This window comes from Rhamphochromis longiceps, linkage group LG16 (assembly GCF_057381845.1).
Source record: "Rhamphochromis longiceps isolate RC_006_pf linkage group LG16, R_longiceps_female_GT1.1, whole genome shotgun sequence".
Classification (NCBI taxonomy): domain Eukaryota; kingdom Metazoa; phylum Chordata; class Actinopteri; order Cichliformes; family Cichlidae; genus Rhamphochromis; species Rhamphochromis longiceps.
The window spans coordinates 2,358,482-2,376,206 of NC_140572.1; the positions used below are offsets into that span (position 1 = coordinate 2,358,482).

A 17,725-nucleotide genomic window follows, 5' to 3' on the forward strand; every position below is an offset into this window, starting at 1 on the left:
AAGATGTTATCCACATCCATTCCTCAATTTCACCGCTGCAGTTTGTCATGTGTTAAACAAACAGCCGAGTGTTGGTACTGAAGACGATCAGTCCAGCCTTTCTGCTCCTAATCTCGTGCACGTGTGAAACTTCACATGAACAGCTCACTCGGCCGCCTAACTTTATCTTTTATTGTGTGTTTATTTTTGCAGTCCTAACTTTGGCGCTTTGGTCGGCTGTGGTTGGTTTTAATGTGAGATGAAAATGGATGTTGACTTGACTTTATATGCAGCTGAAGTTGTGAAGACTGGATCGCGTGTCGGTCAGATTTGGCCCCCTCGTCTGCCGGTGCACGGGGCCGTGTGGCGTAAAGTCCAAGGGCTGATTTATTTTTAGGCTTCAGACAATAAAGGTCCTTGTACAACATTATTGTTGCTGCGATGTTCTCTCTTTTTGTCATCTCTCCTCTGTCATTTTATTCTCTTCATATGGAAAAAAGTTTTGATCTTTTATTAAAAGTTTGCCCTTTTTGACTTCAGTCATGTCAGAGCTGTCTGTAAGTACCAGGAAGCATCGGTGTAACTGGAATCTATTACACTGGTTAATACAGTAAAGGGATAATCCCATAAAGAAGCGAGTGGTAATCCTATAAAGAGTAGTTGTATGATCGGATATTTACACTCTGGATTAGGATTATCCTTCAGATCACCAGTGTTTACATGTCTCTCTGTCCCTTCCCTCGTTAGTTCACTCTCCTTTTTGCAACATGGATACATTTAGCACATGTCAGATGAATATCTAAGTATATTTGCACAAACAGAAAGACGTGGCACATGTCTGCAAGTCTTGCTTTGTGATGTGATGCTGTGTCATTGCTCTCCTCATCTGATTAGGAACATTTGAGCCTCCCGAACATCAAACAGAATGACTCAAATACTATTTTACTCCCACTGAAGTCTTCATCTTCCAACTTCTCCTCCCGGCTTTAAGCCTTCATTTCTTCAGAGAGCGTTGGCTCAGTCGCCTGCTTCACTACAAAGACGTGTTGGCTGATTAGGACGTCCTAATATGAAATATGATGACACTGAAAACTCTGTTAACAATGCAAATATGTGTGTACAACGTTTGGTATGTGGATTGTGTCTGTTTCACTTGGTTGTCCATGAGCAGTTACAGGCTTATTACAGGTGATTGGTTGTTGCAGCTTATTGACAAGATAACATTGTAGCCTTTTGTATGGAGTCTACATTAGGCTGCGTTCACACTGCAGGCGAAAGCGCATCAAATCCGATTTTTCTGACCCTGTGCGACCATCTATCCGATCATGGTGTGACAGTGTGAACGGCACAAAGCCGATATTTTCAAATCCGATCTGGGTCACTTTCGTATGTGGTCCTGAATCCGATACATATCCGATGTTTCAGAAAGCGTTTGATGGTCAAGTCGTATTAAATCCGTCTTTTACGTCACTGACAGAAGACAGACGCCAATTATCAGCGCCGGAGAAGACATCACGAACACTTCCTGGCCATCCAGTGAAACTGTTGGGAAGACAACGTTGGAGAAACGTGAACATTTTATTTGTCTCTGCAGATTCTGACAGAAATCTGCAGCTATCCTTTGAAGCAGCGCTCCTCTAAAACAGCAATAAGGATCATTATTAGGTTATCGACATTATTATGTAAATAACAAAATAACTTAAAGCAAAAATTGGGAAACGTGAAGTCTGAAGTCTTTACATTAAGGCCATCAGTCAAACATGCTGTTGTAAAAAAATCGGATTTGATCAAAAAATCGGATTTGATCAAAAAATCGGAATTGAGCATTAAGACCTGCAGTGTGAACGTAGCCTCTGTGTGGGAGCATTTATTTGATGTATTTATTGTGTCGGACCATCAGTCGACCTTTTGTCCAGCTCTCTGTGGGGGTTGGAGCCCCTCCACACTGTAGGGTGAGACGCGGGTCCACCCTGTGCAGTCATAAAGCTAACACAGAGAAACAGTCGCACACATATGAACACCTGCAGAATCACAGCGTTTAACCTAAATGCATAGTTAAGCTCCTAAGACCTGAGTGCATTTTTAATTTCTCTGTGCCGTTTGGGCTGATGGGCACCTGATGAATGTAAAAACAAAGAATCACCTGATTTTTTATTTTTTTTACCTGATATTTGTTTCTGAGAAAAATGAGATCCACATAAGAGGACATTAGTCTGTGGCAGTGTAATGTCCTCGTAAGTGGACATCAGGCCCTTGCAGAGACACTGCACATTAGTGGCAAAACACCAGGACCTGAAAAATTCAAAGAACAAAGGTTACGCCCTCTTCTATAAATGTATAAGGAATCTTCTGAAGGTGATTACATAATGGTTTTATTCAAAGTTTCTTACATAATATAAGAATTACTACACATAATGTCAGAAAACTGATACTAAAGATACTTGGATATCATTGGATGCTAAACAGGCCTTCGATAGAACTGAACGGCCGGTTCCATCTAATGTGGTTCCCAGATTGGGTTTTGGTTTGTGTTTCTCAAGAGGATCAGAATCTTATACACAGAGCCGATTGGCAGGCATAACAAATGGAATGACTTCTAAACCAATAACAGCGACCTGCCCAACAAGGGTGCCCTCCTCCACCAGTGCTGTTGGCCCTCGGCCTGGAGCACTGAGAGTACACCGAGCTTTGACTGGGATCCAATGAATGACAAGTGCATCTTATATATCTCTACCCCGATGATGTTCTCCTCTTCTTATCAAATCTGGCAGTATCTAAATACATCAAAATGGCGCCGGTGAGGTCGGCTGCCGTGCTGGATGCTCTGCCCTAACTTCTCCACTTTTTGCAGTTTTTCGTCACTTTTTGCTATATCTGCGATAATCTTGCATGGGCATCATGCAAAACACACAAATCCGCTACAGTAGAGACATTCTGGTTTCTATTGGTCTGCAATACGCGAACATTTCACCATGTTTAACTCCGGACCCAAACTGGCCAAAAGAGATCCTGAGAGAGAACAAAGGACGCGGCCCTAAGCGACGGCCTCGAGGTAAAAGAGCCGGCATCAGGAACAGGCTACGGGCTCACGCACACCGCGCACCCATGCCCAGTATCCTGCTAGCCAATGTTCAATCCATCGACAACAAGCTTGATGACCTCAAAGCCAGAATCAAGTTCCAGAGAGACATTCGGGACTGCAGCCTCCTCTGCTTCACCGAGACTTGGCTGAACCCAGCGATACCAGACCACGCCGTGCAGCCGACGGGGTTCTTTTCGGTTTACCGCATGGACAGGACAAAGGAGTCGGGGAAGAAAAGAGGTGGTGGAGTGTGTTTGATGGTGAACAACAGATGGTGCGACAGCACAAACATCTCCCCACTCACACGCTCTTGCTCGCCCAATCTGGAGCTTTTGATCGTTAAGTGTCGCCCTTTCTATCTCCCTCGGGAATTCACTGCGGTCATTGCCTGCACTGTTTACATTCCGCCTCACGCGGACTCGGACACTGCCTTATGTGAGCTACATGAGGCTCTCACACATCAACAAACACTTCACCGAGATGCCGCACTCATTGTTATGGGAGATTTTAACAGAGTGAATCTCAAACGGACATTTCACAACCTTCACCAGCACATCAACTGCTCCACCCGGGGCACGAGGACATTAGACCACTGCTACACCCCGTTCAAGAACTGTTACAAGGCTCAGCCCCTGCCGGCATTTGGAAAATCGGACCATTCTGCCATCTTCCTCATGCCTGCTTACAAACAAAGGCTAAAGCAGCAACCACCAATCAGGAGGGAGGTCGCTCGCTGGACGGACCAATCGGTGGCCGCGCTGCAGGACGCACTGGATGACGCAGACTGGGACATGTTTCGGCGCAGCTCTGATGACATCAACATGTTTACGGAAGCGGTTGTGGGATTTATCGGGAAACTAGCGGACGACACAGCAGAAAGAACTATCATCCGAACGTTTCCCAACCAGAAGCCGTGGGTGGATAAAAACATCCGCGACGCTCTGAGATCACGCACCGCTGCCTACAATGAAGGGCTTGTCTCCGGTAATATGGACCTATACAAGGCTGCGTCCTACAACGTGCGCAGTGCGGTCCGAAAGGCAAAGCGGAGCTACGGGGAAAAACTAGAGTCACAGCTACGACAGTGCGACTCTAGGAGCCTGTGGAAAGGACTGCGGACTATAACGGACTATAAACGACCAGCTTCTTCAATGATGAATGCCGATGCTTCACTGGCTGATGAGCTGAACACGTTTTATGCTCGCTTCGACGCCGCAGCAATTAAAACAACAAACGGCTGCGCGCGCTCGGAGTGCACCAGTGAAGAAAATGCATTCGTCATCACAGAGCATGCCGTGAGGAACACCTTCAGGAGGGTGAACACCAGGAAGGCAGCAGGACCAGATGCAATCCCTGGCCGGGTCCTTAGAGCCTGCGCTGATCAACTAGCACCGGTGTTCACGGAGATCTTCAACCTCTCCCTGGCCCAAGCTGTGGTTCCCACGTGCTTCAAACAGTCCATTATTGTCCCTGTTCCAAAGAAACAACAGCCCGCTTGCCACAATGACTACCGTCCAGTAGCACTGACTTCAATTGTGATGAAGTGTTTTGAAAGACTGATGAGAGATCACATCACTTCTTCACTTCCTCCCACCATCGACTCACTTCAGTTTGCTTACCGGACTAATCGTTCCACAGACGATGCCATATCTCACCTGCTCCACACATCCCTGAGTCACCTGGACACTGGCAGAGGGAATTATGTTAGGATGCTGTTCGTGGACTACAGTTCAGCATTCAACACAATAATTCCCTCTAAGCTTTTCACCAAGTTGACGGATCTAGGACTCAGCTCATCACTGTGTCAGTGGATCCTCAACTTCCTCACAGACAGACCCCAATCAGTGAGGGTAGGAAAACAAGTCTCCCCCTCCATCTCACTCAGCACTGGAGTGCCTCAGGGCTGTGTTTTAAGCCCCCTGCTGTACTCACTGTACACTTATGACTGTGTAGCCACATCCGACACCACCTCCATTGTCAAGTTTGCTGACGACACTGCTGTTGTGGGCCTGATCTCCGACAACATCGAGACGGCCTACCTGGAGGACATTAGGAACCTGGAGACCTGGTGCCAGGAGAATAACCTCCTCCTAAACATCAGCAAGACTAAGGAGCTGATCGTGGACTTCACTACAAAGCAGGCGAGGAATTACAAACCCCTCATCATCAGTGGCACACCAGTGGAGAGAGTGGACAGTTTCCGATACCTGGGTGTCCACATCACTCAGGACCTGTCATGGTCCTGTCACATCAACACCCTGGTTAAGAAAGCCCGTCAGCGTGTCTTCTTCCTCAGAAGACTTAGAGACTTCCATCTGCCACTGAAGGTGCTCAAGAACTTCTACTCCTGCACCATCGAGAGCGTCCTGACGTCAAACATCTGCACCTGGTTTGGGAACAGCACCAAGCAGGACAGACGAGATCTGCAAAGGGTGGTGCGCTCGGCAGAACGCATCATTCAATCAGAGCTCCCTGACCTGCTGTCCATCTACACCAAGCGGTGCAAGTCCAAAGCTAGGAAGATTATGATGGACCTCTCCCATCCCAACAATGGACTCTTCTCACTGTTGAGGTCTGGGAAGCGCTTCCGCTCCCTTAAGGCCAAAACAGAGAGAATGAGGAGGAGCTTCTTCCCCCAGGCTATTCGGGGCCTGAACCAGGTGTAGGACTGGACTCTCCCAAACACGTCACTATAAGACTGGACTCTCACACACGTCACCACACATTTCCTATAATCCTATAATTCCTATAATTTATAATCCTTATCTTTATAATCTCTTCTGCTATTTGCACATTCTTTACTGTAAATTCCTAAGTTAATTTGTAAATTTTTGTAGTAAATTGTAAATATTGTAAAACTTTTCTTCTGTCATTTAATGGTCGGGCATTGTACAGCTACAAGCATTTCACCCCCATGTCATACTGTGTATGGTTGTGTGTGTGTGACAAATAAAATTTGAATTTGAATTTGATTTGAAATTTGATCTTCAACCTCATAAAACAAAGTGATGCATTTGGACAGTTTTCGGAATAAATTATACAAAATCATGAGTGGTTAGCACTGTTGCCTCACAGCAAGAAGGTCCTGAGTTCAATTCCAGCATCAGGTCTTTCTGTGTGGAGTTTGCATGTTCTCCCTGCTGTGTGGCTGCTCTCCGGGTACTCCAGCTTCCTCCCACAGTCCAAAGACATGCAGTTAGTGGGGCTAGGTTATTGGTTACTCTGAAGTGCCCATAGGTGTGAGTGTAAGTGTGAATGTTGTCTGTGTCTTGGTGTTACGGTGTGAACACACCGTTAGCCCTGCAGCAGACTGGCGACCTGTCCAGGGCGTACCCCGCCTCTCACCCTGAAACAGCTGGGATAGACTCCCCACGACCCTGGAAAAGGATAAGTGGAAGAGAACGGACGGATCAATGTTATATTTACATCAAGAGGAAAGAGATTCTCAAATAACAAAATCACTGTTTAAAAATGCAAAAGGAGGATTCATGTTTTGATTCATGTTCATGATTTTTTAAGAATTAAACCCGATATAAAAACAACCATTTGAACATTTTAAGGATTCACCAAACCGTGTTTTCTCACCAGTCTATCCTGATGCAATAATGCATCCTTTTCAGCAGGAAGAGCTTTAGGAGCCTTTAAACTATGGGCGAGTAAAGGCTTCAGAACATAGCAGCTCTTCATTCAAACAGCGCCCGTATGATCGGCTGTGTCTAAACTTTGATATCTCTAAGAAGCTCTTTTTTCAAATCCCTGCAGTTGAGACAGTTTATTTAAACCAAACATCAGTCGTTCACATCTGAACCACAGCTCCTACACCGTGAAGACCAAACGATAAAGAAAGACACATTTCAGTGTTTATAATGTAACTGCTGCCTTTGACCAAGAGTCTGTCAGTAACAGGTTACAGGCAATGAAAACTGATATTAAGATGTTTAAACGCCCGGGAACAATCCGTCCACACAAGACTGAGATGATTACAGGAGTCAATGACAATGAGACCTTACCCCTGAAAACTGAATTGGTGGTCTCCTGATATTCCTGATGTTTGTTTGAAGTATTTGGGTACTTTACTTACTTTACGTCAGTGTGTGTGAGACTGTCCGGAGCTCCACAAATCCTGACAGATGCTAGTGCAGACGTTGTTGGGTCTTTGGTTCCAGCTCCTGTGAACCTCGAGTTGAGTTCTTCTGATATATTTGAGTTTTGTGGTTTTCCTTCATTATGATTCATGCTTTGCCTCCGTGTCGTGCCCACGTGTCTCAGGTCGGCATCTCTGTGTTTCCTGTTTTATTTTGACAGTCTTTGTTGAGCTTCCCTCTGTCTCCTCACTCTTAATTTGTTTCCCCATGTGGTTCCACTCCCCGATCACCTCCTGTCTGTGTATATTGTGCGAGTTTCCCCCTGACCTTTGCTGCACTGCGAGATTTCTTATGTCAACATTTCCAAGGTTTTCCTAGTGATCCGGGTTTTGTGTTTATGTATAAGTTCTTCCCAGTGTCGGTGTTTCTCAGTTTGTAAGTGTGCCTTAATAAACGGCACGCCCTCAGTTTCTCTCAGTCTGTGTCCTGTGGTCGGCGTTTGGTTCCTCACACAAAACACATGATCTGTCTCCGGGTATCGTGACAGTTGGAGTACAGGTGGTGCAAACACTGTCTGCTGGGCATCTACCCAGAGAGCCCTGCTTCATCAATATGTATTGATTTTTGGACTTTTAGGGGCTGGAAGAATCAATCATTGGAGACAAAAGGAAAAGTGGTCACATGTTATGTTGGACAAACTGACCTGGACTGTCAGAGGAAAGGCAGAGGGTTTGAAAAAGTATGGAGACTGTGATTGGACAGCAGTGCAGAATTCAATTGTTGGTCTGTATCTGAATTTGTTTGCTCAGGGCGACTGTTTAAAACGCTGGAAATGTCGATAAAAACATTGAAGTATAAAAACTGGAAAACTGCACCAAAAAACGGTTGCGCTCAGCTTTTTGGTATCGTGCACTGCCAGCTGTGGTTCATTATACCAAACTAAGGGAATGTTTCTCTCTACCTTGCAGAACACTTACACCAACGCAGACAAGCTGCTGGAGGCAGCCGAGCAGCTTGCGCAGACAGGAGAGTGTGACCCGGAGGAAATCTACAAGGCAGCTAGACACCTGGAAGTGCGAATCCAGGACTTTGTCCGCCGGGTGGAACACAGGAAGCTGCTGCTTGACATGTCTGTCTCCTTCCACACACACACTAAGGAGGTGGGGACAGTTTTGCTATTTATTCCATGTAGAGACAGGTGATAGATGTGTGTTGAAGCATCAGCCTGAAGTTATTCACTCTCTTTGCATTGACGATCATTTCTGTCTGCGTGTCTGCATCCAGCTATGGTCGTGGATGGAGGAGCTGCAGAAGCAGCTGCTGGACGATGTGTGCTGCGATTCTGTGGACTCAGTTCAGACTCTGATCCAGCAGTTCCAGCAGCAGCAAACAGCCACACTGGAGGCAACGCTCAATGTGATTAAAGAGGGAGAGGAACTAATGCAGCAGCTGAGGTAACAGTCATACTCTTCTTATTGTGACAGTATTAGAGCGAAAGAGAGAAGCTGACACCAACTAACAACTGAAGTAGTGAAATGAGGATTTCTAAAGTTAATAGAGCATCTCAGATTGTAGCATCAATACTGCAAATGTCATAAAAACACACAGACACATAAATACTACACAAAATGTTCAATCAAAGCACAATAACAGAAACAGTGATAGCAGCAGAAACAGGAGGGGTGGAGCAGTGAGTTCAGGGGTGGTGTCAGGACCCGCACAGCTGATCTCCATCCATCCTGTCGGACACCGGGACAGGACAACAGACAAGTGTTGGACTAACTGGAGCATCCAGCTGGAAAGCTGTAAAAGTGAACTGGTTGGAAGAAACCAGTAAAAGAAAAAACGATCATTTTGAGAAAAAAGCTGAAATGATCTTTGGGGGAAAGTCCAGAGTTTACAGTTGATTTATAAAATGCCTCTTTACTGCAGGAGGGTGGAACTGCTGTGCCTTTGCATCTGTCCAGTACCAGCCGTTCATGTCCCGTCTTCATACTGATCAGCACTCTGTGTTTATGTGCTAATGAAACATCATTTCCTTCCTGTGAAATGCACTATACACAGGTACACACACACACAGGTCTTTATCACCAGCTTCCACATTTATTCATAGTTTTCCCAGGTTATGATATGAACACAGTCTGACAGCTGTCGGTCCCAGCTGATTTCTCTCTCCCTCCGCTCCTCCGGCCGTCCGGCCGACCCTACACCCCCCCCCCCCCCCCCCCCTTGGGGCGCGGGCAGGATGCGATAGCCGCCGTCTTCTCCACCTGTGGACGCACCTGCCGGCCCCCCAAGTGGTACCCCAGATACTGTACCTCCCTCCGTCCAACCGCACACTTCTTCGGGTTGGCCATGAGCCCCGCCCTCCTCAGGGACTCCAGGACCGCGGCACATGCTCCGCCCAGGTGTCGCTGTGGATGATCACGTCATCCAGGTAGGCAGCAGCATATGCAACGTGCGGACGCAGCACCCGGTCCATGAGGCACTGAAAGGTGGCAGGGGCTCCGAACAAGCCGAACGGAAGCGTAACGAATTGGTACAACCCGTACGGAGTGGAGAAGGCCGTTTTCTCCTTGGACTCGGCAGACAAGGGAATCTGCCAGTAGCCCTTGGTTAAATCCAGTGTCGTGAAAAAACGGGCCGTGCCCAGCCGATCCAGGAGCTCGTCGACCCGGGGCATGGGATAAGCATCAAAACGTGACACTTCATTCACCTTGCGATAGTCGACACAGAACCGTATAGACCCATCCTTCTTTACCACCAGAACGATGGGGCTACACCAGGCGCTGTGCGACTCTTCTATCACTCCCATTTTCAGCATTTCAGCCAATTCCCTCTGAACGATTTGCCGTTTATGCTCAGGAAGCCTGTAGGGCCGTGAACGCACCGTCACGCCAGGCTGCGTTACAAAATTATGCTCAATGAGAGACGTTCGGCCGGGCAGGGGGGGGAACACATCTGCAAACCGCTGTTGTAACGCGACAACGTCCACTCTCTGGGCCTGTGTGAGATGGTCATCACAAGGGAGGGAGGCAGGAATGATGGAATTTGGCACCTCAGGCCCCAACTCATCTCTCTCCTTAACCAGGCTCACCAGAGAAGCGGTTTCAACCTCTCTCCACTCTTTAAGGAGGTTGAGGTGATAAATCTGCGTGGCCCCTCCCCTGTCCGACCGAGTGACCTCATAGTCAACGTCCCCGACTCGCCGTGTGACCACAAAGGGTCCTTGCCACTTGGCGAGCAACTTCGAGCTGGAAGAAGGGAGTAATACAAGCACTTTGTCTCCCGGTGAAAATTGCCTGAGTCTAGCCCCTCTGTCGTACAGGCGCTGCTGACGCTGTTGAGCCTGGAGCAAATTCTCCCGTGACAACCTCCCCAAAGTGTGGAGTTTCCCTCTCAGGTCCAACACGTACTGAATCTCATTCTTGGCGGGGCTCGGACCTTCCTCCCAGCTGTCTTTAATCAGGTCGAACACCCCACGCGGCTTCCTGCCGAACAGTAGTTCAAAGGAAGAAAATCCCGTGGAGGCCTGGGGCACCTCCCGCACTGCGAATAACAGAGGGTCTAGCCAGTGATCCCAATTGCGTTCATCCTCGTTAATGAACTTACGAATCATGGACTTTAAAGTCTTATTCAGCCGCTCCACCAGCCCATCCGTCTGAGGGTGGTAGACGCTGGTCCGAATAGATTTAATGCCCAGTAATTCGTACAGTTCCTGCAGTGTGCGAGACATGAACGACGTGCCCTGGTCAGTCAGTATCTCTTTCGGGATTCCGACTCGGGAGATGACCTGAAACAGTGCCTGGGCCACACTCTTAGCCGAGATGGTGCGCAGCGGAACTGCTTCCGGGTACCGCGTTGCGTAATCCACCAGGACTAATACAAAGCGGTAGCCGCGTGCACTCCGATGAAACGGCCCGATGAGGTCCATGCCGATGCGCTCAAACGGGACCTCTATGAGTGGGAGCGGGCGCAAAGGCGCTCTTAGTATGGCCGGTTGATTAACAAGTTGGCAGTCCGGGCAGGACGCGCACCAACGGCGCACATCCGCTCGGATGCCCGGCCAATAAAATCGGGCCGTTATTCGCTCCAGAGTTTTTTCGTGTCCCATATGCCCTGCCATGGGGTTATAGTGGGCCGCCTGGAAAAGCGTTTCCCGGCGGCCCTGCGGCACCAACAACTGGGTGTGAGTCTCCTCCGTGCGAGTGTCACGACTCACTCGATATAGCCTATCTTTTGATAAAATGAAGCGCGGGTAGGTCCGCACGGCTTCAGGGCGCACCACGTGACCATCAATCTCAATCACCTGGTCAAAGGCTGAGCGTAGGGTGCCATCACGAGACTGCTCCAGTGGGAAATCACCCGTGGGGGAAACCTCCGGAGCCGGCGGGGCTTCCCATGAAGGACCCGCCGTCTCCCCCTCCCCGGAGTCAGTGTCGGATGATCCCGCGTCACCGCTGAGCGCCGCGCAGACACTACATGCTACTAACGGTTGTGATTGCATCCCCGCATACTGTCCCAATAGATGATGAAACCCTGGCCAATTCGTGCCCAGAATTAGGGGATGGGACAGGCGCGGGCTAACCGCAGCCGTTACTCTATGCGTTTTGCCCTTATACTTTAATAACAGCGGCACTATGGGATACCTGTGAACATCACCATGAACACACTTCACCTCCACCCATTCTGCCTCCAGCAATGCCCCGGGGCGAACCAAGCCTTGGTGCACGAGGGTCTGCGTGCAGCCCGTGTCCACCAAAGCATGGTGTATACCCCCTCGAGTCCTTACCGGAATGCTGTATGTCCCTCCTGGACCGGGAGAGGGTGCTGGGGCACCGGCAACGCGGAACACCTGCCCCACTTCCATCAGAGGACAGTCCCTCCTCAGGTGTCCCAGTTGCCCGCACTTCCAGCACTCCTGCCCCGGTGTCTGTGCTGCTCTCCGTGGCTCAGGGGCGGCACTGCTCATGTCTGATCCCCGGGAAGGCACAAACGCAGCAAAAGGATTAGTGGGGCTCAGCGCCGGCGCCCGCTCTGCCTGCCCTGGCGCAGGTACCCGGCGCCTCGGTGCCGGCACTGGGGCTTGTTTGCTCGGCCTCCGGCCGCTGTCCCCGGGCTCTCCTGCTTTAGCGGCAAGGTGGTCCTCCGCCAACATTACCGCCACCTCCAGACTCGCGGGACGGTGGCACCTGACCCATCTCGCCGTCTCCGCAGGCAGCCCCTCCACGAACTGCTCCAGCACCACCTTGTCCACCAGCAGCGTCTCGCCCTCTGACGATCCCGGCTGCAGCCAGCGCACCGCCGCGTCATGCAGCTGCCGGGCCCAAGCAAACGGCCAATCCGCCGCGGCTAGCCGACAGGCCCGGAACCGCTGGCGATGATCCTCAGCGGTGAGCCCCAACCTGTCCACCACCGCCCGGCTCACGTCCTGGAAGCTGCTCCTCGAGGTCGGCGGCAGACTCAGGGCCGCCGTCTGAGCCTCCCCCGACAGCAGAGGAAGCAAACGCGGAGCCCACTCCCCCTGTGGCCACTGGCAGGCCTCCGCCGTGGCACGAAAAGTCTCCAGGAAAACCTGGGGGTCGTCCCCCATCCGGGGCATCGCCACCGACAGCGGCGGAGGCTTCGGCGGGGCAGCGGCTCCGACCAGCTGCTCCAGAACCAGAGTCTGCCGGTCCGCCTACTCCTGCAGCGCAGCCAGGTGAGCCCGCTGGGCCGCCGCTTGGTCTTGGCACATCTTCACCAGAAACTGCAAAGGCTGGGCGGGCGGCGCAGCCTGTGGGTCGGCGCAGCCTGTGGGTCGGACATCCCCACGCCGGCCGGATCCTGGGTTTCGGCACCACTTGTGAAATGCACTACACACAGGTACACACACACACAGGTCTTTATCACCAGCTTCCACATTTATTCATAGTTTTCCCAGGTTATGATATGAACACAGTCTGACAGCTGTCGGTCCCAGCTGATTTCCCTCTCCCTCCGCTCCTCTCCGTCTCACTATAAAAAGGGAAGGAAACCATTATCAGTCCAAATCGCCATCAGCTGTTCTCACCGGCATCTCCAGCACCGCCCCGTTGAGCCCACTGCACCACTCCTCCCCTGCAGCCGCGCCCGGGACCACACCTCCGCCACACTTCCTTACTCAAACCAACTGTGAAGCATGATTTCAGTAACTCAGAGGGAACAGCAGCCGCTTGTCTTGAAGCAACAGTGTCTTTACAGCTTTATTCTCCAAATGATCAATAATATTTTAATTAATAATCAGCCTATTTTATTTTTACTTGTATTTTTTTCTGTTCTGGCACTGGATATGAAATAACACGACACCACCACAAGGTTATAAACTCATAGTGCATCGTGCACAAGCACGAATGCTGGCGGTGCTTCGGTTACTCTGTAGGGTCTGCAAAGAGCTGCAGAAGCCTGGGAATGCGCTCACAAAGATAACAGACATGGCCGTGTGTGTGTGTGTGTGTGTGTGTGTGTGTGTGCTCTTCATCTACACACAGAGTGGAGCAGGCAGCATTCATGCTACTCTAAACACAGAGAAATATGACCTCTGTACTGGTGTTCTCAGGAGCACACGCATCCTCGAGTTTGGAGACGAGTTGGACCATTTTGAATCGTCTCCTCCTGTATCCTGTGTTTTTGCAGGGATGCAGCCATGTCCACCAATAAGACGCCACACTGCAGTTCCATTGCGCACATACAGGGTGTGCTGCAGCAGCTGGATGAAGCCCAGGGCCAGATGGAGGAGCTGTTCCATGAACGCAAAATCAAGCTGGACATCTTTCTGCAGCTTCGCATCTTTGAGCAGTACACGATAGAGGTCAGGCAAGAGGAATGTTGGCTCAGTGCGTACAGTTAACTAGACGTGATGTGTTAACGCCAATCAATGCGCTTTCTTTCACCGAGCAGAATAGAAAAACATATTTTGCTAATTTTGAGGTTTTGTCAGCAAGTCTGTCAGGACCAAGTGCTCAGATCAGCTGCTGGACCAGGTCTGGCTCTCGCTGTGTTCTGTTGTTCACTTGAATCTTTATGATTGCTCGCTTTTCCCGTTCTGGCAGGTCACGGCAGAACTAGACGCTTGGAACGAGGATCTGTCTCGTCAGCTGAATGACACCAGCCGCTCGGGCGCTAGCAGCGGCAGCAGCAGCGGGGGAGGCGGTGCCTCGTCCGCCGGCTCAGAGGATATCGGTCTGGCAGAACAGCGGCTGAAGCGGCACGCAGAGAGGAAAGCAGCCATGAACAACATGACCTATGAGGTGATGCAGCAGGGTCAAGATCTGCACCAGTACATCATGGAGGTCCAGGCTTCAGGTAAGGGACGCACACATGATTCCTCTATGAGCGCGCAGGAGTGAACCATGAGGTCTGAACTTGAATCTGACAGAGCCTTTCTGTGGCAGGTCCAGACTTTTTTATCCACTGCCTTTAGTGCACACTGAGCCACACACTTTTGTGCTCACAGCCTTAGTCCTTGTTGTTTTAGTCGTATTAATCTTTCTCTGTTATATTTGGATTCCATCATTGTTGTGCATTTGACTTTGGGAAAGCACTTTGTGCAGCATAACTAAACTTGACCTTGACACTAACAGAGTGCTACTCTGGTCCCAGGTGGGATCAGTCTCTCTGAATCGCCACACAAACTGAACGCTCTGTTTGAAGCCCAAAATCACTTTCAGTGAAAGTAAAAAGTTAAATGGGAATATAGCATCCTTAAGATGCAACATGGTGAATCTTTTCTGTTTGCAGCTATTCAGCAATTCATACTTTGTCACGTGGGCGATCGTGGCTCAAGAGTTGGCAGTTCGTCCTGTAATCGGAAGGTTGCCTGTTCGAGCCCCGGCTCCGACAGTCTCGGTCGTTGTGTCCTTGGGCACGATACTTCACCCGTTGCCTACTGGTGGTGGTCAGAGGGCCCGGTGGCGCCAGTGTCCGGCAGCCTCGCCTCTGTCAGTGCGCCCCAGGGTGGCTGTGGCTACAATGTAGCTGCCATCACCAGTGTGTGAATGTGTGGATGTGTAAAGTGCTTTAGGGACTAGTAAAGCACTATACAAACACAGGCCATTTACCATTATTTCTTATTTTTACCAAATGCATACAAATTACAAATGAATTGCCCTCTGGGGATAAATACAGTCTCTCTGATCCTGAAAACAGGGCTCGGCTTGTTTATCCTTTCTTAGATAGCAGCATTTCTCTGGTTTCTGAGGTTCTCCAAAACTTCCTTTACACTAATTTGTTGACATGACAGAAGCAGAACGTGTGTGTTTGTCACAGGAATCGAGCTGACGGGAGAGAAGGACTTGGACTTGGCCTCTCAGGTTCAGGAGCTGCTGGAGTTCCTGCATGAGAAGCAGCAGGAGGTGGAGGTCAATGTGCAGCACACGCACACGCGGCTGGAGCAGACTCTTCAGCTGCGCCACCTGCAGGGAGAAGTTAAACAGGTGAAGGCATGGCACTCACAGGGACGACTCCATCTTTAACCTACTTTGCTATGCAGCTTCAGTTTGTTGTCCCAGATCTAGAAAACATCGAGACTCAGAGAAAGCTGGATCCTAGTCCAACTAGAGCAACGTTGTTATCAACTGTTCTCGTTTTGAACAGGCTGCTCGATGTTGGAGAAGTGACAGGAACAACAGCCAGGCTGTGTGTGTAGACAGGAAACACACTGCTACTGCTGCAAATGGATACAGCTGAATCATTTATTAAGCTCATGCCAACGTGCTAATAACACGCAGGCACACACCCTCACTGCTATCCTGTCTGAGATCACTCGTCAGTAAAGTTCACAACCTTGAATAGATGAGGCACCTCGTCTGCCATGGCTAACGTCATCTTCCACAGGACCACTCTCACTCCAAACACACATAACACTCACAGGTTGTCATGTTTTGAGGCAACCTTGCGCGTCCCTGTGATTGGATTGAACCAACAGAATGGGGTTGGAGGTTGGCGCGCCTGAGCGAAATCACTCCCCCCTGCACGTAAATGATTGTTGTTGATGTGGATGTCGAGCTGTGAGCGGAGAGCTGCAGCCGGCGAGGGAAGATGTCACTGAGCGGTGAATCGGGGTCGGGCCGTGCCTCCTACCTGCCACAGTCACATGATGTCATGTGTTAGGTTTTGGGATGTGAACGCGTTGATTTCACCGTGTTACAAAGAAATGTAACCCGAGGAGCACATGCATGTCACAGGTGCATCAACACTAGTTGTTGTAAACTCTCAGAAGCTGTGTGTGTCGTGTAGTTGAAGCTCTGACTAACATAATGCGTGTAGTGCAAGTGTGTCCATTAAGACATCAGTCAAAGCCAAAAACAGTCTATTTATTTGTACTTGCACAAAATAACCTTTGACCTTTCACTGCTGTAAGTTTCCTTTTGTTAAGAATGACGCATGTCACACAAAAGGTCCGAGGTGTAGTCCTACTGATATTCTGATTACACATTATTAAAGATGTTTCAGTAAGTGTGTCAATAAAAACATTACTCATGATAAACGCTCCCAGATGTTTGCGCGTGTTAGTCGTGCAGGACTGAAGCTGGAGTTTCCCGAGCTTCACTCGTGTAGCTCCACAGCGTCTGCAGACACACGCACACGTATTACATGTTATTAGTACAGATATGGTTTTAGTGAGGGAGGCTTTCCCGCCACAGCGTGTATACACCTGCATGTTTATATAAGTCGTATGTTGTCATGGTGTCTGACTCGTTGTCTAGGTGTTGGGTTGGATACGTAACGGAGAGTCCATGCTGAACGCCAGCATGGTCAACGCCAGCTCGCTGTCTGAGGCCGAGCAGCTTCAGAGGGAGCATGAGCAGTTCCAGATGGCTATAGAGGTACACACACACACACACACACACGGCCTAATTATTTACTGTACAGGAGTAATAATTTTTCAGTGTGTGCTGGTTTGAATCGTAGCAGATGTGCACGCAGTGACACAGAGGTGCTCTTTGTGATGTGTGTGTGTGAACCAGGCTTACCTCAGTCGTTTACATTCTGCTCTGAGTTTGAACAGTTACAGCTGCTTCACACACACTTACACACACACACACACACTTACACACACACAGTAAATCCTTTAAGTGCTGTCACTGTGGTGTTACTTTAAATAGCTGACCACAGAAGTCTGAAGGTGTGTGCGTGTGTGTGTGTGTGTGTGTGTGTGTGTGTGTGTGTGTGTGTGTGTGTGTGTGTGTGTGTGTGTGTGTGTGTGTGTGTGTGTCTTGATGATATGACTCCTGCATCTTCCTGCTGATGTGCTGCTGTGTACCCAGGCTCACGCACTCGTGCACAACAATATGATCAACAATATAAAATAAACTTTTGCCTCCTTACTGCTGTATTTAACTTAAATAAAACAGTGAATGAAATGTTAGGATCATTTTAATACAGCTTAATCATCAGAATTGTAATCAAAGCTGTAAATGATCTTTTCTGGCACAGAGTCGAACTTTAAAGATTCTTTTTGCCTGGAAGAGATTTTAAAAGTTTTAGAGGCCCTTTAACCTTTAAGCCTTGTGTTTGTGTAGACCTCCACAAAGGCATGTTAGGAATGGTATATTGAACT

At 49.3% G+C, this 17,725-nt stretch overlaps 1 protein-coding gene across 4 annotated transcripts in view; it reads left to right on the forward strand.

Annotated features, from left to right (window-relative positions):
* Nucleotides 1-17,725, forward strand: part of kalrna (kalirin RhoGEF kinase a) — a 152,887-nt gene that overhangs the window by 62,185 nt on the left and 72,977 nt on the right. For all 4 annotated transcript variants that reach the window (XM_085384695.1, XM_085384697.1, XM_085384696.1 and 1 more), the window contains 6 exons: nt 8,115-8,306; nt 8,431-8,600; nt 13,801-13,975; nt 14,217-14,469; nt 15,433-15,599; nt 16,872-16,991. In XM_085384695.1, coding sequence (XP_085240821.1) covers nt 8,115-8,306; nt 8,431-8,600; nt 13,801-13,975; nt 14,217-14,469; nt 15,433-15,599; nt 16,872-16,991 — 1,077 coding nt within the window. The remainder of the gene's footprint in view (nt 1-8,114; nt 8,307-8,430; nt 8,601-13,800; nt 13,976-14,216; nt 14,470-15,432; nt 15,600-16,871; nt 16,992-17,725) is intronic.